Raw genomic sequence first — 20,626 nt, 5'->3', positions numbered from 1 at the left:
AAAATTAAGTTTTTGCTCTTTTTTCTCCTTGACGCATTTGGGATAATGGCTGGGCAAAGCCGGAGACTAGCTTTGGTGCAGCTACTTTGCTGGACCAATGCCGTGGTGCTAAGTGTTGCTTTTGCGGGAGCTAAACCGCGGTGATTGGCAACGACGTAGATTTTGCTGTGATACGGCGCCGGGGTGGGGGTGGGGGTGGGGGTGGGTGCGGGACAACGGTGTAGATTTGGTTGTGTGCTATGCCTTTGCTTTTTGTTGGATCAACGCCGTGTTACAACGTGCTTTTGCGGGAGCAACGTCATGGCGCTGCAAGTTGCTGGAGCAGCGGCATAGTACAGAGCAGCGGCGTGATTCGGCGGCGGTGCGGCGCATGGCTGTTGCTCGGGGGACTAAACAACATTCCGGAGCATACTCACGCGCAGCCGGAGTTATGGATGGATACGAGTGATCTCGTATGACTGGGTGTAGCGGGACTATGCCTTAACCCGGTAGCTCTTTTTGAAATATCCAATCCCTAACCCGATTAGGACAGAATGGCTAAACACTACGAGTAGGAATGGATATAATTAAACACAGTGATATATTCTAAAGCAAATTGAACAAAGTGCTACATTACACTGCTTGCATCCTGACAGAGAATATCTGACTTTAAGGGAGGGGTTGAGTTTACGGTTCCATCTGCGTAGGATGCAGCCATTTTGGGTAGGGCGGCTCTCTACTTCATGGGAAGCAGGTGGCGGGTAGTTGATAGGTACAGGGCGGGTTGCATTCTTAGACATGACATGCATAGGTCTGTATGCGCCGAGAGGAGTGGGTTTGACCGTACTTTCCTGAGTAGCTTTGAGGGCGAGTACTGTATCCAAGTTTTCTTTGCTACCCGTCATGATCAGCCTTCTAGCTAATTCAATCCTAAACCACTTATGATGCGCCTTTTTCTTGCGTAATTCCGGGTGTAGAATACGCTGGATTTGATAGGCATTAATGATTGAGGTATCAAGGAGCCAAAAGAAGTACGGAAACCAGTTCCGTGATGCACGCTGCTGGGTTGAGTAGTAGCTATGCAGTTGGTCAGCAATATCCACTCCTCCCATATTGAAATTATAATCATCAATAAAGAGGGGTATGTAGAGAAGCTTGCGGGCATCTAGTCCAAAGATACCACGTACTATCAGACCATTTGTGCTGCTGATGCCTAGGCCGACGACGGAGACGTTCAATTGTTTGATGAACATCATGAAAAGACGTTCTAAAAAAAACTGAATTATTATCTTGCCATACCAGACAGCAAATCCCGTCCACGACAATTGCCCCCATAGAATATTGTTCTTCGATTTCTCCCTATCAATATTCAGACAGGTAGGAAATCCTGTCGCATTGATACGTGTAGTACAGCTGCTTCAATACCAAGTTCTCGAAGAGCTTTTAACAACGGGACATTGGTGAAGAGATTATCCATAATAATTTGATAGCACTTGTCGTGATAGGGTAGTGTTTTTGCAAGGTGATAGACTGCAGATGCGGTAGGGTTGAGACCGGGAATCTCTTTCCAATTAATACCCACTATTCCAACATCATGAACACTTGAGTAATAGAGAAACGAATATGTGTACTCCCGGCAGCAGAGACCCCGGATTTTGTAGCGTTGTTTAATTGGTTTACTCTTCATCTTGACCGTATGTTTACTTCTGCCAAAAAATCTTATCATTTCATCGACTGCCACCTTTGTTCCAGGTACAAAGTATCGTTGGAAGGCATTTTGCAATCGGCTCGAAAGTGGGTCCAATTTCTTGTGGCAGTCCTTGTCGGTAAACTGAGAGGTCAAAGTAGGGTTTGATACATGAAAGTACCATTTTAACTGCTCATATCTGACAAGCCCGATTGATTGTTTCATGATATCTCTTGTGGTTCTCCTGTTAGGCATTTCATCGGAGTTTCTAGTTGCCAACCAGATCTTATGTCGTGACTGCACTATCCTACAGAGTGTTCCTTCATGGTCACGATACCAGTGATCACTCGCTGTAGGTAAGCGAGATACACCCATATGGATGAACAGTCCCATCATGATCTTGATATCGCCAGGCGTACAATGTTTCCATGGCCGTTGCTTTTTGCTTCCCAGATTTCTCAAAGTGAACTCATCTCTTTTTAGTTTGGCATATTTGTTGGTATTATTGGCAAGTTCTTCGAAGGTTGAATCGTTGAAAAACAAATTGAAGATTGAGAACGGGTCATATTTAGTATCACCAGGGATATTTGCCTTTTAGAACTAGTCAGCTATCATAAACATCAACATCGAGCTGGTTGAATCATACCTGGGATGTATGCGCAGGGAATTCAGACTTAAAGGGCACGAAGTCTGGAAGCTCAGGCAAAGATTCTGCTTCAGCACGTACTGGTTTTGTTTTCTTAAACAATGGTTCCTCACTGTCCTCTGGTTCATCCTCTACTTGCACTGGAACCGCTCTACTCTTTCTTCCTTTTTTGATTGATTCCCCTAAACTATCTCTAACCTCCGGCTGCTGCCCTCCTTCTTCTTGCTTCACTGCAGCGGTGCTCCTCCTCCCCCCTCTTCTAGTCCCAACCCCGCTGAATTCCTCCCCCTGTTCTTCAATCTTTATCCCAACCGCACTCCTTCTCCTCAATCTCTTGGCTGGAGGTTCCGCATTTTTCTCGGCGTTGGCTTTGCTAATCCCTCCCTCAGGTTCTACGTCAACCGCACTCGCCCTCCTCAGTTTTTTCAACTGTGGTTCTGCATTTTTCCCGGAGTTGTCCTTCTTGCATAGGCCCGCAGATCTTCTCCTTCTATTCTGTAGTATTGGTTCCGCATTTGTCTCGGCGTTGATTTTGGCATCCCTATCACAGTTATTCTGTGCTTGCAAAGTAGCATCATCAATTTGGATAGTATTGCCAGACCTTCTTTCCCTTGTTTTTTTTTATCAATTGTTCTGGAAAGTTCTCAGCACTGGATGCAGGAGGTATACCCTACGGTACAATTTTTCTGGTGTAAGGTGCCTAACTCATCCAATTCGGGAGTGTAGTAATGGGCCCGGCAAGGTAAATTCGTACTCTTTTGCTCTTTAGTGGTAATTTACAGGAAATATGGGAGATACAGGTTACTCTTTCCCATTTGGGGGATGTTTATCGGTCTTGGACTAAATAAGGTTCAGCCTGCTGTTTTGGGACTTAGTGAGTTTTCTTGACAAAGTGTCCGTCTAGTCTTTGGGGGGTCATCGAGTGGGAAGGGTAAACTACCCTTTCCCTGCCAGCACCCTATCTGATATAGTGATAGAACACATATCATGTAACTTCCCCCATGGCCTAGGTGGTACAGCTTGTTGATACATCCCCAATGATACAGGTTCAACCCCGCTTATTCCTACAGTATTTTTCCTCGATAGAGGGTTAGTATGTTTATAACTAATACCATAGGATAATTAATCGCCATATTACCATTGTTCATCTAATTAGATCTACAGTTGTTTGCCAATTTCATCCCCAAATGCGGGTAACATAGGTCACCTCGCATTAGTGGTAGTTTACTATTTCGAAATTGTACCCTAGGGTATATCGGCCTTTTTCATTTCCTTTATTTGGCTGTGGTTGGGGTTGTGGCCGTGGTTGGGTTGTGGCCGTGGTTGATGGTTGAATGTTGGATCACGGCAAGCAGACACTTGAGGTTACAATTTAGTGGCTAACATGTCCCAATCCGGTTAGGATTGGATATTTCAAAAAGAGCTACCGGGTTAAGGGATAGGGTTTGTCTGGTTATTTAATCAAGAGTTTGATTTTATTCTCTGATTTTACTTCTGGGCGAGTGTGGTGCGCGCGAAGGTTCACCATCTTCGTTTACAGGACCAACCGGTTCAGTGGCGGAAGTTCACCCAAGGCGAGCCCCGGTGGGAGTGATAACTTGTGTCTAAATGTAGGAACTTTACGGGCGGAGGTGAAAATCGACGATATGATGGGCAATTCACGAGGTGTGGGGCGTGGTGCTTGGAGACATTTGTGCTGGATCAACGGCGTGGTGGTTGGGCAATGCCGTAGATTTTGGTAGCGCTGCTATGCCTTTCTTGTGGCTGGAGCAAGGCTGTGATGGGCGACGCCGTGGATTAGCTGCGGTGCTACGCTTTTGTAATTGCTGGAGCAACGCCGTGGTGTAGAGCAAAGGCGTAAATTGGGTAGTGGTGCTGCGAGCTACTTTTTGTGAGAGCAACGCCGCAGTCCTGGGCAACGCCGTAGACCAGCTTGCTACGGCTTCCGGAGCAACACCGTGGTGCTGATCAACGCCGTAGCCTAGGTGTGCCTGCTTTTGCTTGAACAAAGGCGTAGACTTTGCTTGCTCCGCCTTCCTTTTTGGGGGAGCGCCGGCAGGTGCTTGACAACGCCATATTCAATTTGGCTGTTGTGCTGCGGGCAACGGGGTGGTGCTGCGGGCAACGCTATATACAGCGTAGTACTGCGCTAGGTAACGGCGTAGATAGGGTTGTCATGGGGGTACGCGGTGATTTTGCTGGAGCAATGCTGTGTTCATGGGCAAAGCCGTAGACTTTAAATTTGGCCGCTATGCTGAGCTGTGGTTATTGGGTACGTACGGTGCTTGCAACGTCGTGGTGCTGTGGTGCTGGGCAACTGCGTAGGTTAATTGGTTGTGGTACTGTACTGACGGCAACGCCATAGACGTGCTACGCTTTTCCTTTTGGGGGGGGGCAACGGCGTGGTGCTGGTCAACGCCGCAGACATGCTACACCTTCCTTTTTGGTGGAGAAGCGGCGGGGTGCTGTCGGGCAGAATACGTGACTATAAGTTACGTATACTTATACAACTGTGGACCTGTGGCAAGTGGTAGGTGGTGTGACTACATGTACTTGCCCTCAATTGTGTTGTATACAGGTAGAACCTCTAGCAGTCCTATCAATGTCATCAGTGTCTCGCTTATCAACCAACCGTTTTGTGTTTTGCTACAGTCATTAGAACACGCACCGCTTTACAATGCTTGCCAATGCCGTAGATTTGGCTGTTGCGTTAGGCCTTCAATTGCGTTTTTGATATATCAGCAGTCTTGGCGCGAGTGATATTGTGTGTTTTGCTTTAGCGAACTGGTGTAGGTTTTTTTTTATCAGATCGTCCTATGGCTATTCGCGATGATTTGTGCAGGCGCGATGGCTATTATTTCGAGAAGTTTCAATAGGGGAGACTACTCGGGGAGATTACTCGGGGGTCTAGTCTTGGCGCGAGTGATACCTTATGATCAATTGATCGGAATGTACGGGCAGGGATGAGAGAGCGACGATATCATAGATTATTCACTAGGTACATTATGTGTGTAGGGATGACAAGGTAGTTAGAAGGCGTTGACGTGCTGAGGAATGCGGCGTCGCCGGTTGCGGGCGGCCCCTGGCGGGCGCTGGCGGTCGGTCTACGGCGGTGGGCCCCACCGCGGGGCCGGCATCCCGGTACTTGAAACTTGGGATATCGAAGGGACTGACAGCGTTAAGCTGCTTCCTGGGGGAGTGAAGGAGAGGATTGGTTGGATCAGAAGCTACACTAAAGTACAAGCTGGGGATATTATCACCAGGAGGGCTACAGCCCCAAATAGTTATCCCTCGGCATCACTCACCCCTTTTACCCCTCAACCCGTCGCACATTAGCAACATGAGGAAAAAGGAGAAGAAGAACAAGATTAATATGGACATGGAGGGATCAGAGAAGTCGTATATTGCGCTATCCCTTGGGCTGTCAATGTTGCCCCCTATAATAGAAGGTGAAGATTTGTACATATGGGAGATCAATTATTTGATGAGAGAGATAACAAGATCTATTACGAAAAGCCGCCAGCTTTTGCTTTTTCCTGGGGGGGGCAACATTTACTGACAACCTAAGGGATACCACTTGCTTTGGGGATGGATATAGGCGCCGTCTTATAAGGCTCACGTCTGCGAGTTTTTGGTATTGCGACTTTCAGCAGCCTCCCCTATACCGTCCCGTTCTCCCCTACTGCGCCAATTATCCACCTCAATCGCCCTACTGCGACGATTTCCCCCACCCCCTGCCCGACCAGCTCTACCCTTCTGCACGTTGCTGCCCCGACTACGCCCTTCTGCCGCCCGTTCTTTTCTCCGCTCCTCATAGTCCGCGACCCGCACCACCCCCCCCCCCCCCCCCAAACGCAGCTATCCCACGCGGAATGGGCGCATAAGGATAGAACGTGAGTAATGCAACGGTCGGGTTCAACATGTAAGGCTTTACAACGAGCATATTCCGGAGGTCAGAATAGTTACGGACTATTTTTTTGAAGGGTTCATTCTCATTCGTGGGTGCGTGTGTGTATACTACCTTTTGCACATTCGGGAGCAATTTGGGGGGCAGCTTGGGGCTTGCACTCTCTCGCCGCAGCGGTTGTGCTCTGCGGTGCTTGCCCTGTGGAGGAGAGGGCCGCGGGTGCTTGCCTGGAGTCGGAACTCTTCGAAACGGTCTCCGATTGCGAGGATGATGAAGTCAAACATAAACAGCCCCTGCTTGACAAAGTAGTCGTGGAGAGGAATGCGCTGCGTGCCAGCGCCCGGAATACCAAACCATACCATCCTGTTTCGGGGAGGCCCCGTCCCAGCATCCGGCCGGATACCGCCCAATCTCAAGCGTCGTCTCCGTCGTGCCCGCCTCCGAGGCGCCAGCATCATTATTTCTGAGGTTCCTGAATGCGTTGATGAGCGAGGACTTTCCGCAGCCAGACTTGCCGATACTGGCAAAGTGGAAAAGTTTCTCTCGTTCAATCCTGTTATCCTCCTCCCCCTGTCGCCTCTCGTCCTCTTTCTGTCGCCTCTCCTCCTCTTTCTGTTGCCTCTCCTCCTCCCTGACCTCTCGCACTGCACCGGCCCTTGTCTGCCCTAAGACTATCGTAGCACGCTCGATGGCCAACTCCCGTCGCCTCCTATCCGCCTCCATATCCTGTATCCTTCTCCTCTCTTCCTCCAGTCTGTTCAACAGCTCCCGTTGCTCGGTCTCCTGTTTCTCCAAAAGGTCGAACCCACTACGAAGATAGCTGACGGCCTCATTCTCCTTGGTGGGGCCCCGAACAAAGGCCGCGAAAGCGACTACTACTAGAGCAGCAACGGCAGCAAGAGGTGGGGAGATACCAGGGGATAGGTCTTTATAAACACCGAGCGCAGGGCTAATCACGGAGGATATGGTGGGAATCATGGGGGCTATGAGGGGAATCATGGGGGGCTGTTGAGGTAATCGTCCGGGCTGTGAATGCCACTGGCTTGCTGCTGGATGGAGTATTGACACGTTTTCTTTCCCCGGGATCGGGAGCGCTTGACAACAATATATATCTCTATACCCTGCGGTGGAAGTGGCTGGGTAAGGGGATGTGCAGAAAAGAAAGTTGGTATGGCTGGTACAAAATCTCCGGTCGTGGGCCTGGAGTGAATGTTTGGAGGTTAGGTACCAGCGGGGCTTTCAGGCAACCACTTGATGACACTCATGTGGCGCTGGTATACACAGCCAGCCTGCAAAGGCTTCGTGATTCGCCCGTGGGTGAGACATGTCTCCAAGGAATAATCGTGGCTTTCCCCTAGTTTACCAAATTTTGCATTACACAAAGCCAAAGTCTTTAATTATTAGGTAGGCTTCTCGACACCATCACCACCCTGCAGCCCACTGAGGGCAAACAGGCCTATGCCTCTGAATAGTTCCACAGGCTGGCAGCACTTGCTCCAGACCTCTAACTTCCGTTTGTATCTTTTGCGTCTTCTCTTCTTTTTCTATATTTCCTTGCGATTCATTGTACTTTTACGGGGGTAAACGGTACGTTCCTGTCGGGGATAGGTTTCTTTACTATACTTTATGCGACCATTCCGTACCTAGAATCAGAATTAAAATGATTTAAGAAAAAGAAAAAGATCCACTTGTGACACGTTCAATGATCTGTGCGAGATGATACAACCTATGCAGGAGACGAGGGTAGGGACAGGCAACGAAGTTATTTTGTACTAGGTTTAACACCATTTGGTGGACTTTATATCAATCTTCCTTTTTTGTTTTCGAAGTGTTTCCACTGCAGTTGGATGTATCTAAAAACGCACTGCACGTACGATCAACCTTCGACGGCTCAGCAAGCAATAGGACAATCTGTAGTTCATGTACGGGAAGCCGGAAGGTTTCTGGTCTTTTGATGTCTCAATCAATGCTTTCGAAGTTCGTGCCTGCCTTGGGAACTACTCGTGCTTGTGAGTTCTAGAGAATCGGAAATGATGCCTTGGCGGTTTTCTTGTGTGCATGTGATATCACTCGTGTTTCGGAAACGCGAGTACATGTATTCAAGTCTTCGCTTACCCCTTCGTGCGTTTTCAGGGTCGGGCACTAAATGGAGGATTTAACTTGGTCTGGTGGATTTTCTTGCAAATCCTGCTCAAATATCCCTAACCCTAGGTTCTTGGTCGCGAAAGTAACGTCTGTCACTCCTCCTTCAAGAGATTTTTCTTCCTTTAGAGCAAATTCTACTTTTTTTAGCAACATTACAGCCCCAAGAAGAGCCAGCCTTTGGTTTTGCTTAAATGTCATGAATTTCGGCAATAGAGGCTTTTAGTTAATCCCTATTTCCCATTTCCAAAGCGAAAAGGAAACCAAACGCGTCGAACTATAGTACTACCGACAAACAGGGCATCCTGCAGCTACAGACTGAGAAATACTCGAGGACTAAATATTTAGTATCGAGTATTTATCAGAAAGTGACATGTCAGCTACAGGAGCAGATGGAACTTTAGCTACATGGGTTCCCGATCCCCTTTCACTTTGAAAATGAAAATCCGAGTTTCTAATGAGCGATATTAGACAACCTATGAGAAAGTACAAGTTGCGCAAAAATTTCCTTTGCCTGGAGAAAAAAGCAAGCTACATAGTAGCAGCAGACTGGCCACCCATGGCCAGGGGCGTCGAAACAAGCTTTCATTAAACCTTTTAAGCCAACAGAAAAAAAAAGATCGGTGAATAAAAAGATCAACGTCTACTAGCCGGAGGTAGTAGGTATGATATTTTGTACGCCGCTCACAGAGGCCACGTGACCGTAACGGTATTAAAAGTACAACCTTGGGAGCATGGCTATTCGCTGCGTTTACCTGATCACAGCAACCTCTTTTTTTTCGCCGATCTTTTTGTTAATGCAACGGACGGTGGCTTAAAATAAATATGCGCGGGCATTAAGTTCACCGCGGCCCGCCCCGCTGACATGTTTCACCCCCGCAGCTTGGAATATGCAGTGTAAATTAAGTTTGGGGTAAGAGGCGGGAATCACCTTCTGCACTTCCCTCTCTATATCATCACCTGAAGTTAACACATACATGTCAAGTTGGTATATAATCGAGTAGAAGACAACAACATTGGGACGGTGTACACACATACTAGTACAGCGAGATATGATTCACGCAAGTGGTGTACAGAACTGTGAAGGCGCTCTCCTCTCGCATCAATTCATATTCAAGTATCACATCCTCAACGAAAATATCATCTGTAAAATCGTTAGAAAAATTGTTTCCAGCTAACATATTGTCTGTAAAGTCATTCACTTGTACCTGGGATACTTGTCGATCGGCATTGGGCACGCTTGTTAGGTCTGACGAGTGATAATCCATGATTGCAGAGCATCTGGGTTATTTGCGTTTCGTATGTTCCAAGGTGTGTCATCTCAGTGACGCTGCCTATGGCATTATACCTTCCCTTCAAGTCATCTGCGTGTACTGGCAAGGTACGGGTGTTGATGGGTGTCTTGATCGATCACTGGAGTCGGACCGAGTCATATTCCATGATCAAGGTGTGGTGGTCGTCGAGGTTGTGGGCGCTGTGGTGTCGTATGGCGCTGTTTACATATGGAGGTGGTAGAACGGTCGTCGATTGACATCTGGGAGGCGTGGCGGAAGAGGGCGCACTCTGGGAAGTGTATGGTGTTGATTCTGCACCCAGAGAAACTGGGGGGCGCAAAAGTAAGGCCTCATGGGTTACACAGGGTTAGGCACTAAACAAATAAAACCTCCCCGGGCGCGGGGTAAGTGAGAAGACACGCCACAAAGCAGAGTCTCGGCATCCCCCCCCCCCGGGTCTATCCCACCGCGCCGCACGCCCACCTCCATCTCCGCAATATCTGTCTCCGCTTTCACCTCCAACCCATTTTCTGCCAACGTTTATCATGCAGCACGCCCTCCTACGGCCCCGTGCTGTCTGGCCGCCCTCTCGACAAGCCCCACAGCCTGACCCCCGACACCCACTGACTACCAGGCTCTGCAATCTCAAGCCTCATCTCTCGCTGCGCAACCTCCACCTCAATTAATGAATTAAACAAAAATAAAAACCTCCACCACAATCACAGAGTATCACTCGCTTGAACATAATCCACTACCAGACGACCCCCTTATGAACGACCCCCTAGAGGTCGCCTGCATACTCTCGCACCAGCTTACCATATAAATCTCTCTATACAATATCACGAACTCTGAGTCGACATCAACCCGCACCCCATCATGCAATCTCACTCGGCCGATTTCCTATGCACACCCGCCGTCCACCACCTATTAGTATCCGTGACATACACAACTGTTACCTACCAGAGCTTGGAGAGTGCGATCCCTTACTAATATTATTACTTGGTCGCTTTTAACTTCAAGTAATGTCCATCGCCTTTCGAACTTGGGAAACACCACTGCACCTCCGATAGCGTCACCTTCCATTATTTCCGTCCTTACTCCTTGGCTGTGCTATCTCTCAGAAAGAGCAAAACCATTACCGAAACCTCGCCCACACTACCAGCTTGAATCACTACCTGAGAGTACCGCCTTTTACAGTCGGGAGGCGGCGCTAGCGAGACGAGGCGCGAGAATCCACTGTGGATTCCGGGCGGCGATTTAGTTATACCTCTGCCGGGAGGTGACCTACCTCTCTATTCTACACCACAAAGGTCATACCGTAGGCAATGCATACTGCATCGTTGACCATACTGCATTGTTGATCATGGCCGTGCTTGAACGCAGACAGCTGCCCCTATCCAATAAACCGACGACGCGGGCACCCCTATCCCTTGTAGGTACGAGACATTTGGAGAATCTCTCCCATGCATTAGGGTGGCCTATCTGGGAAGCGGTTTACTGTCATGGGGTAGCAGTTTACGAAGCTTTTGGCACCTCGGAGTATTCCAAAGACCGCTAAATGCAGCAAACTGCCTACCCGGGCGAATCAGGAGTTTCCAACAGTTACAATGCTCGGCTAGTGATTTCTGCGATAGGGAGGTCGCGAATGTGACTTATTTCATCCTATAACATGATACACCAATAGCAGCAGAAGCACATCCAGCCCAGTTTCCTCCATCCCTGCAGTGACTCTGTCCCCTCCTACTCTTCCTTCTCCTATATAAAGACCAGTTCCGCTCCCGCAAAAAGTGAATTTCCCACATCTACCGACAAGAGTTTGCTCTTGCTGGAACAACGGTGTAGCTTAGCTGTGGTGGTGCTACCTTTGCTGGAACAACACCTTGCCTTTCCTGGAGCAAAGCCGTTTATTTTGTGCTTCATACGAATATAGCTCTCCGATCGTGTCTTCTCCGCTGCATACATATATGTTATTGGTGGATTAATTTCGTCGCTTAAAGCTGGATCTCGCTCGGTCGGAGGTCTTGGCGCGCTCGTGTCTCCCGCAGTGAGAGATTGGAGGATGGGGTTTGATGATTCAGTGAAGAGCATGATAAACATGCAGAAGCAAGAGTGGTTCGCTGTGAATAAATTGAGTTGTGGTGCGGTGTTTACTCGGTCGGTCAAGATTCACTCGGTCGGGGGTCTTGGCGCGAGTGAGAGCGTGTGTTTGGCTGTAGTGAGACCGTTGACCATGAGATCGTGTGCTTGGTTGGAGGGAAAAGCGGGACAGTGTGGTATGGGATATGGTGGGGGTTGTGGGTTAGTCCTAAGGGAGGGGTTCAGTCGCTGGGGGAGATTCTTCTCACGATCGGAGGTCGTGGCGCGAGTGAGATTGTGTGTTTGGCTATAACGAAATTACGGGTAGTGAGGAAAGGGTGGTTGCCGTGGGTTATTCTAGTGTGTTGGGGAATTATCTCAGGTGTGGGAGTGATTCAGATGCTTGCGCTAAGTTCACGGTCGGGGTATTGGTGCGAGTGATATATTATGATTAATTGTAGTTTTTTTTTTTTTTTTTTTTTTTTAATAATTCATATGTATGATTAACTGTAGTGAAATCACGGACGGGTGTGAAAGGCGATGATATCGTGATATTCTGTGAGTGGAGGGCCGGGGATAACATGATGGGCGGAAGGCGTTGACGCTACTGATTGCGCGCTGTCGGCGGGGTGTTGGCGGGCATTGGCGGCGGTCGGCGGGCGTCGATGGCGCCGACGTGTAGATGTTGCTCGCGGTGGCCCCCACCGTGGGGGGTAGCATACCGTTAAATTTAAAGATTCCATTAGAGAAAAAGATACCAGGGTGTCATATATGCCCCAAGTCAGGAATGGAAGAAAACCACTACCTAGACTCGTGGATGGGGGTATGCCGAAGACGGTGGAATGCCCAACAGGGATTATTTGGGCGAGAGCAGTTCGTTCAACCTGGTTGCAACGTCGGCATTCACCCATCTTCGGCATACACCCATTTACGAGTCTACAATGCACATGCAAGAACCGAGTCCGGAATAGAACAATACATGCCAGTTGTACCAGGTGGATGTGAGAAGGCAGGCAGGTGTTCGTACCTATTTGAACTGGCTGGTACTATCAACAGATCCCGGGCCCGTTAGATTCACCTCCACCCTAAAGAAAATCATCATTGCGCAAAGCATTCACCCTCCTCCGCAAGCACTCTTGAAAAGACCCATCGTTACACGGAGCCTTTTTCTCTGTCGGCAGCTTTCGGTATCTCTTGAAGGAGTCTATCATTATGCGGAATCTTTTCTCCCCGCCGGCAGCTTTCGGCATCTCTTGGCTGAGTGAATCGTTACACGGGGCCTTCTAGCTGTCATCTTTTGCACCTATTAAAGAAGTCCATTGTTACGCGGAACCTGCTTGGTATTAGGGGAAAATGGATCTTGCTCGTTTAATGCAACCGCAGCCTGTATCTCCTTCCGACTTCTATTCCAGAGGATCACTAGCTATTTCGGATAGTGAAAGCTCAATGGCTCCAGTACTGGAGCCTATTTCGGAAGGGCCTTGAAGATTTGGAGGATAGCATTGATGGATCTGCTACTTTTCGGAGATGCAAGGCCCTCTATGCTGAAATCAAGGCAAAACACCTTTGTCTTGGGAATGTAGGAGATTCTTGGAATGCAGTGCTAGTTCTATTCAAGAAGGCGGCTTTAGAGAAGGAGGACTGCGCTTCCAACTCTTGGAGATAAAATGAAGTAATTGATTGCGTTCAAGGAGTTTATGAAATTTGAAGAAGTGTCATACCTACTTAGGGAACTAAAAAGAGCTGGGAAGGGTGCCAAAAAGCCTCATAAAGTGAGAAAATTTCCTTTTCTTGTGATATGGACATATATCGACCTGTCGGCTTGAATATATAAAGCAGTTCACTACTAGTACATGGGATTGGCAGCTGGAGGATAGAGTCTCAGAGCTCGCGAATTGGCACCTCGATTGGCCCTCTATAAGACCCGGTTCACCGCCCACATCTAGTGCTGGGAGCTGGCTAGATTGACATCTCAATTGAGTCCGTAGGAGCCTATTAGGTGGCAAATTGATACCGGTATACCAGCCTGGAAAGTGGCATACAGTGCGGAAACTAAGACGAATTTATTTCCCATATCGATAGAGATTAAATGGCGGTGCTGTTGAACTTATGAACTGATATGCGTGTGGAGGATGGGTGCAAGAGTTTTAATATTCAATGATACTCAGAAAGCCGAATGCGACAGGGTAAGAAGCGAAAATATCATACAAAAATAAAAGAGACGCATGTAATAGATGACTGGGAGAAAGTAGAACCCCAAGATCCAAAGATAAAACAATATTAGAAAATGCTAATAGAGATTCATATCAAACATGGCATAAGGTTACTCGGCATCAACTCCGCATAAGCCCACGAATTTGGCTACCAGCCCCCCCCACGAGCTAATTCTCCTAGGTTATGCATGTCCTCTTTACTCTGATTATATTCTGCCTCAGTAACCAGCTTTCTACCCCAGTCGTCCCATCTCATTCCGTGTACACCCACAAACCTCCGGAGTAAGAACTTCATACACGTTGTCTTGGCCGATTCTAGAGGATAGAGCTTGTTATTATCCCGAGAGTATACGCTCAGCTCAGCGACCGTATCATGACATAGTAGAGGCTCTTTAGAGCGCACATGATCGTAGAGATCGTATATGTTCACATAGTAGCTTTCCAACGCCTGTCAACGGCAACCCCATAATCAGCAGTTGTCACAGGTTGGCCAAAGGACGTGGTTGAAGAACGGTCAGAGAGGGATCAGAGGGGGGGTATATACAGCTTTGCAGTGCTCGATAGTCCTCGGCGTGGGCTTAACACGCAAAATGTCGCACAAGAACACCCAATCCCGTACATCATCGCCGCTTCCAAAGAAGCACGAAAAGTCGTCCCGGAATGCGTTAAAAAACCTCACGCGAGCCCTCCTATATTCCACCCATTTGTACCAGCCGTTCAAATTCTTCTGCCCATCGTCAAACCACCGCTTGCTCTGACGCAGCCGTTCGAATTCTGCTTTGGCCTCGGCACGCGGGTTGTAATCAAAATCAACGAAATGGTTGAAAAAGCCATCTATTGCCGTGTTGAACTGGTTATCATAGGCGGCCTCGAATCGTGCGCGGGCGGAGGCATAATCGTGGCTGCCGGGCGACCATTGCTCGGACAGGGCAAGTCGTTTCCACTGAGATTCGGGCGAGGCGCTGGCGACGAAGTTAAACTGGGGATACCCCTGCGTGAAGAAGTCGTCAAGAGGCTTAGGAGGTTCTTCTTCTGGCCTTTTTCTTGCTATATTGAAACGTTTTCCGGGCGTGCGCATCAAGGTTCGCTCTTCTGGGGTGAGGCGGATAAGCGCTTGCATTTCGGGAGAGGACTCCATTGAAGTGTAGTTTTCCGATAATATTGTGCGCGGGTGTTATGTGTGTAGGTTCTAGTGGTATGGGTACGAGGGTCATGTATGTAAAGTATGAGGGGGGGCAGACATATGGGTTGCCTGACATTCATTCAACACCGTTATCTCTGTTATCAAATAATAGATCTCTCATACAAATTTAATTTCTCTGTTATAGGGGGGTTAGCATCGATCGATAGCTTAAGGGATAGGTAATCTCAGGCAGGATCTCACAAACGGCGGCCAATTCATGAAATAAAGAATAAAGACTGCAGTATGCTAGATATCTCTGCTGGAAATTCTCAAAGAAGCCCTTCGCGGCAGACTGGAAACTCTGCCAAAGAAATGGGGTCCGTCCTGTTGGACCTTGCTACTGGAGGTTCTGAGTTTACTATTGCACAAACCGTGCTAGAACCTTCTAGATCTCGGAATAATGGAAGATGCATATATTGAGAGACAAGGAAGAAAAGCAGATGTGTAGGGAAAGAAACCAAGTGGGAAGGCTGGAGAATATAAGCTACTGTGTATATATATATATACATAGAGAGAGAGAGATCATTGGTGGCCGTTCCAGAAAGTTGTGGGTAGCGGGGGGGTTCGGGAGAAGAGGATGGTGGGTAAAACCACCTAGGTAGAGTATATGTAGCTAGTATGTTCGGCAGTACCGGCTCAAGCCCGCCCACGGGATTGGGATTTCTGTGTGGCTGGGTCCAGTGCAGCCCAGGCAGGGTACACGCACGTGGTATTAATGGGGGGCTTGTATAAATAAGCTTGTTTCACTATATCCATATGTACTCTACTAACACAAGCTCCCATGGCCTCGTCCCATTCACCTCCACCAGCCGACTGAGGGTCGTATTGGCCACCATGGAGTCAATAAACGCCTTCTAATGGTTCTCGTCGCATCCGCACACTGAGTACTCCTGGCACAGGCACAGCACTGGTAATTCCGCATTCTGGTACTCCACCTCGTCGTCCTACCAGTATGCATGGATGCCACTGTATAGCCACTCCCCGGCAGAAGAGAGGTAGACGCCCGATACCCCAAGGTAGAGAGGGAGAAGCCCCCTGGGTGTAGGCTTGCCGCTAGTGAACGGGACGCCGGCGGCGCCGCCGTAGTAACCGCCAAAGACTTTGGGCATGCCGGAGCTGGTGATGGTGCGACCGCCGGCATTGCTGAGGGACCTAGAAGGGGTATTAATGCGGGGTTTGGAAGATGTGTGTGTTTAGGGGCTTACCCGCCGGCACCGTGGCCGCCGCCTTTGCGTTTTCGGAGGTGTTTGGTAGCCTCTGGAATGAGATCTACCTCAATGGGACGGGTGCTGTTTCCGATGAGGTAGGACTCTAGTTCCTCTCGCTGGCTTTGAGTCATGAACCTTAGTATTGTCCTCAACGGATTTTGAGCCTTCTCTACCCATTATAGTGATATAAGGGGATAGAATTTTATTTTGGTGGATCCATTGTTTGGCATATACATGTAGGGTATTCTGACTTGATGCTTCAGGTATAATAGTAGGATGCACTTTGATGGCTCGTTTCATTGGCGATGGCTTTGGTCAATCATGTGGAGCATCACCGGTGGCCAAAGCTTATCCCCCCTTGGTAATACCCCCAAAATGAGTGACAAAAGCGTGACAGGTAAAGGTGTCAGTAAAGTCGTCAGTTAAGTCGTCTGTAAAGTCGTCCGATTTCCCTTAAAATGACTTTCCCTCCACCAAAATATTGACATTTCCCAGCGAGAATTGGGACCCAGAAACGACTTTCCCGATGACTTTACTGAATTATTCCAGGTACACATTTCCACGACTCCTAGAGTTATAAAGCGCCACATGTTCATACAAATGATTCAACACATAGCTCCATTACAATGTTCAATCCCCCGCTTTTAGTTTTGCTCGTGCTCTTCCAAACGGTCCACTGCTCATACCTCATCCGCGGTGATGCCTATTACTCTAATCTTAATGTCAGTCCTTATAATTGTCCTAACTTGAACACTTACAACATACAGCTTACAAGGAAATAGTATACATGTACTTCTGAGAAACTGTGCCCTGTTACAGCCCAGGGACTATGCAGAGATGCATGCTATGATACAAAGAATTATCTTTGCTCCCCCAATAGCATTTGGGGACGTATAAACACAGAGAAACCTCCTGTTACTGTCGTCACCGCTGCAAGCATTTCAACAGTAACATTGAAGCCTGACATCATTGTCATCACTCTTACAAGTACTTCAACATACGTACTCCCTACTGTAACACCTACGACCACTGTAACTGTGTTTATATGCCCTAGGAGGGCATAATCTCTATAAATGTCTCGTACGCCCAGGACATAGTAGTACTACGTTACTCTCCAACCCGTGTGTCTCGAGAGATGTGGGGTGTGACATCTTGGAGCGGTTTGGTGGGTCGATCGTGCAAATCGACAGGTATTGAGTATCAGGACCACGTTACACTATACTCGCTAATATTACTATATTATTTTATTTTCAATTTCTTTATATCTTTGGTTTTCGTTTATGTATAAATTAGAGTAGCAGTAGGCCACCTCGCGATCGCGAGGGCGCCGACTTCGAGCTTGGTCGATTTCGAGCTTTGATTTTGTTCGGGTTCGCGAGTACCTGGGGACGGGGGTGTGAGCCGGTTATGGTTGACCCGGTACATACCTTAGACTGACTACGCGTCATGATGTGCAGGGCGGGCGATCATTTTGGGCATGTTCCTACAGCGAGAGGGAAAATTATTGTAGAAACAGGGGTGCGAGACAGGGATATGACAAGGGTTTTGAGACAGTGGCGAATATCAAAGAAAAAGCAAATATCAACGGGCGGGCAGGTCTACTACCAGCGAGTATGACCCCCATTAGCTTGTATTACGGCCTGGATACGTTCAGGCATACTATCTACAAACTTTTGAATTTCCTCAATACTGATTTGATCCCACTCTTCCAGGAGAGCTGTTCTGATCTCTGCTTTACCCCTAGGCCTCGGGTTCCTACTATTAAGCCGATTTTTTAAAAGGTTCCAAATATTTTCGATAGGATTTAGATCAGGCGAGGAAGGTGGCCAATTGAGGCAGGGGATTTGGTAGTAGTCTCTGTATGCTTGTGTCAATTTGGCTCTGTGTGCAGATGCCCCGTCCTCCATTACCCATAGACTGTGACCACCACCCTCCGCTAGACTTTCCCAGTACCACATAGGCCAAAGAACAGGTACAAGAACGTGGTCTACTGTAAGGAACCATGGGCGGGGTAGAAGCTGAGGGGTCGAGGGACATGGTTAGGTTCCCAGAGGGAAGGGGCGGTCCTCACGCGAGGGCGAAGGAGGGTGCGTGGGTATGTCCGAAGGCAGGGACGACGGTCTGTGCAAGGACAGAGGATAGGGCAGCGACGAAGGTCTGTACGAGGACAGAGATAAAGGTCCATACGAGGACGGAGATAACGGCGGTCGGCCGGTTAGCCGAGAAGGATGCGGCGAGGGATAGGGAGGCGGCGGAGATCATACTAGCGGAAGCACTGGGCAGGAGGGACAGCAGGCGCAACGTGGACTACGAGTAAAGTAATGTATTGAAGCGAGGCGAACCCCCAAAGTAATAACCCAAAGTAGAATACAAGATGTTGCGTAAGGAAAGAGAAAGAAAGACAACAGGAGACACAACGACTCTTTATAGCAAAGGAGATGACAACCGATTATTAATCCCACGGAACCTTCCAGACTTCCTAGTAACTCATACGTTTAGTATAGGGGTATGGTTCGTAACATCTATATATATTCTTGCTGTGATCGTACCCCAATCCTCTTTCTCCCATATGAGCATAATCTTTTTCCCACCAGCACCCAGAATGCCGCCTCAAATCATAACTGAATCTTGCTTACTGAACTTGGGGGCAAGACAATCTTCTAACCAAACCTCCTCCACCGCACGTGTGACATAAACTCTCCCCCTCTTACCCCCTAGCCATATATAGCTTTCATCTGTCCATATTACACGCCTCCAATCTTGTACTGTCCAGTGTCGATGAGCTAGGGCAAATGTCAACCGCTTTGCTCGCTTAATATCATCGAGAGATGGCTTCTTGCGTGCTGAACATCGGTGATAACCCTCTTTGGCAAAAGCTTCTTGTAAAGTCTTACTATCAGCTTCTACTCCAACAAGTTGTGCGATGTCTGCGTAGGGTTTGCGGCGGTTCTCGGCGTTTAAGGTAGCAACGTAGACAAGCCTACGGTGAGTAGGTGTATCGATTTTGATCTTCCTACCACACCTATTCTTTCTCTTAGGTGTAGCAGGAGTATTACAGATCTTCGCTACTGTAGAGAGAGGAAGGTTTTGGTCTTTGGAAATGCGATCATATGTCCAGCCAGCAGAGAACCTCAATGCCTGGACATAGCATCGCTGTTTGTACTCAATGTCATCGGATCGGACAGTGACCATTTTGATAGAACACGGCAGAGTTGAAGAATAGATGGCGATGCCAGTGGGGCCGATGGGGTTATTTGGACCTTCACAGCTCATACCTACATACAAAAATTGGTGTCTTCGGGTGTTGCTAGAACCTTCGAACCCGGCACCGTTCAGCACCATCAATAGGAATCAACGATCTCTGGTGGCGCTCGCTTATCCCTGTTTCTACAATAATTTTCCCTCTCGCTGTACAGTCGTAACTCGATATGCCGGAACTCGTTGTGTCGGATCCCTTGCTGTCCCGGATGAGGTTGGTGGATACTACTTTTCATCACCAAAATGCATTTGCTATCCCGGATATTGGCCTGTTCGGACCGGATGGGAATTCACAGGAGAGTGAACCCCTGTCCCTACAGAAACAAGATCTGCTATCCCGGATGGTTGGGCTTGGCATATGGGTTAGGGTTGGGTTGCAGAGTGGTGATACTCGAGGAGTTGCATTTCTTTCTTCAAATCCTTTCCTACATTTGGGATAAAGATATACTAATAGTGCTTCTAGGGTAGAATTTTGTGACAAATCTAACCATACTATCGGTTTCTTCCTCTGAGCCCTGGTTGTAGAGATATAGTCAAATTCTTGATGATAAAGTTCAAGAAAATCGATCTTTTTCATAATTGGACATTGCAACTTGTGTATTAGGAATGAATATATGCTAATACTTTGTATAGGACAGAATTTAGCGACAATTCTAACCATCCTCCCAGCTTGGATGCGCGACTGCTGGTTGTTGAACTACATCAGAATTCGGTATGGAAAAGTAATTCTAATGAGGTCGAGAATTTTTAAAATTGGATACTGCAGCCTGCATATTAGAGATGAGTACAAGCTGATAATGTGTATAGGTTAGTTTTTTACGAGGAATCTAACGGTGGTACCAGCATAGGCTTGCAACCTCTGGTTGCTGAGCAATATCACAATACGGTAGGGAAAAGTGATCTGAGATCGAGAATTTTCAAAATTGGATATTATGATATGTGTATTAGAGATGAGTACAGGTTAATAATGTGTATAGGTCAGTTTTTTACGACGAATTTAATGGTGCTATCAGCTTGAGCCTGTGATGGCTGGTTGTTGAGCTATATGCAATT

At 48.0% G+C, this 20,626-nt stretch overlaps 6 protein-coding genes across 6 annotated transcripts; 1 reads left to right on the top strand and 5 right to left on the bottom strand.

Moving 5' to 3' along the window:
- Window positions 1-1,952: 1,952 nt before the first annotated feature.
- On the bottom strand, window positions 1,953-4,490 carry H6S33_006595 (uncharacterized protein; the record flags this gene model as incomplete). Its single annotated transcript, XM_044837962.1, has 6 exons — window positions 1,953-1,973; window positions 2,036-2,257; window positions 2,313-2,853; window positions 2,914-2,922; window positions 3,975-4,374; window positions 4,448-4,490. The coding sequence occupies 6 exons, from the start codon at window positions 4,488-4,490 to the stop codon at window positions 1,953-1,955; spliced, it is 1,236 nt and encodes a 411-aa protein (XP_044690122.1).
- A 1,839-nt stretch (window positions 4,491-6,329) lies between these two features.
- H6S33_006594 (uncharacterized protein) lies at window positions 6,330-7,197 on the bottom strand (the record flags this gene model as incomplete). Its single annotated transcript, XM_044837961.1, has 2 exons — window positions 6,330-6,512; window positions 6,574-7,197. The coding sequence occupies 2 exons, from the start codon at window positions 7,195-7,197 to the stop codon at window positions 6,330-6,332; spliced, it is 807 nt and encodes a 268-aa protein (XP_044690121.1).
- A 7,241-nt stretch (window positions 7,198-14,438) lies between these two features.
- On the bottom strand, window positions 14,439-15,062 carry H6S33_006593 (uncharacterized protein; the record flags this gene model as incomplete). The annotated part of the gene is made up of 1 exon (XM_044837960.1): window positions 14,439-15,062. One exon carries the CDS (start codon window positions 15,060-15,062, stop codon window positions 14,439-14,441), a length of 624 nt encoding a protein of 207 aa, XP_044690120.1.
- Window positions 15,063-16,051: 989 nt separating this feature from the next.
- On the bottom strand, window positions 16,052-16,446 carry H6S33_006592 (uncharacterized protein; the record flags this gene model as incomplete). Its single annotated transcript, XM_044837959.1, has 2 exons — window positions 16,052-16,259; window positions 16,313-16,446. The coding sequence occupies 2 exons, from the start codon at window positions 16,444-16,446 to the stop codon at window positions 16,052-16,054; spliced, it is 342 nt and encodes a 113-aa protein (XP_044690119.1).
- Window positions 16,447-18,317: 1,871 nt separating this feature from the next.
- Window positions 18,318-18,632, top strand: H6S33_006591 (uncharacterized protein; the record flags this gene model as incomplete). Its single annotated transcript, XM_044837958.1, has 1 exon — window positions 18,318-18,632. The coding sequence occupies one exon, from the start codon at window positions 18,318-18,320 to the stop codon at window positions 18,630-18,632; it is 315 nt and encodes a 104-aa protein (XP_044690118.1).
- Window positions 18,633-18,925: 293 nt separating this feature from the next.
- Window positions 18,926-19,507, bottom strand: H6S33_006590 (uncharacterized protein; the record flags this gene model as incomplete). The annotated part of the gene is made up of 1 exon (XM_044837957.1): window positions 18,926-19,507. The coding sequence occupies one exon, from the start codon at window positions 19,505-19,507 to the stop codon at window positions 18,926-18,928; it is 582 nt and encodes a 193-aa protein (XP_044690117.1).
- Between the last annotated feature and the right edge of the window lie 1,119 nt (window positions 19,508-20,626).

The sequence above is a fragment of the Morchella sextelata genome (genome assembly GCF_020137385.1).
Source record: "Morchella sextelata strain SCLS chromosome Unknown scls_20, whole genome shotgun sequence".
NCBI classification, from domain to species: domain Eukaryota; kingdom Fungi; phylum Ascomycota; class Pezizomycetes; order Pezizales; family Morchellaceae; genus Morchella; species Morchella sextelata.
The sequence above is the reverse complement of the archived record's forward strand: the minus strand, read 5'-3'. Positions and strand labels throughout refer to the sequence as shown.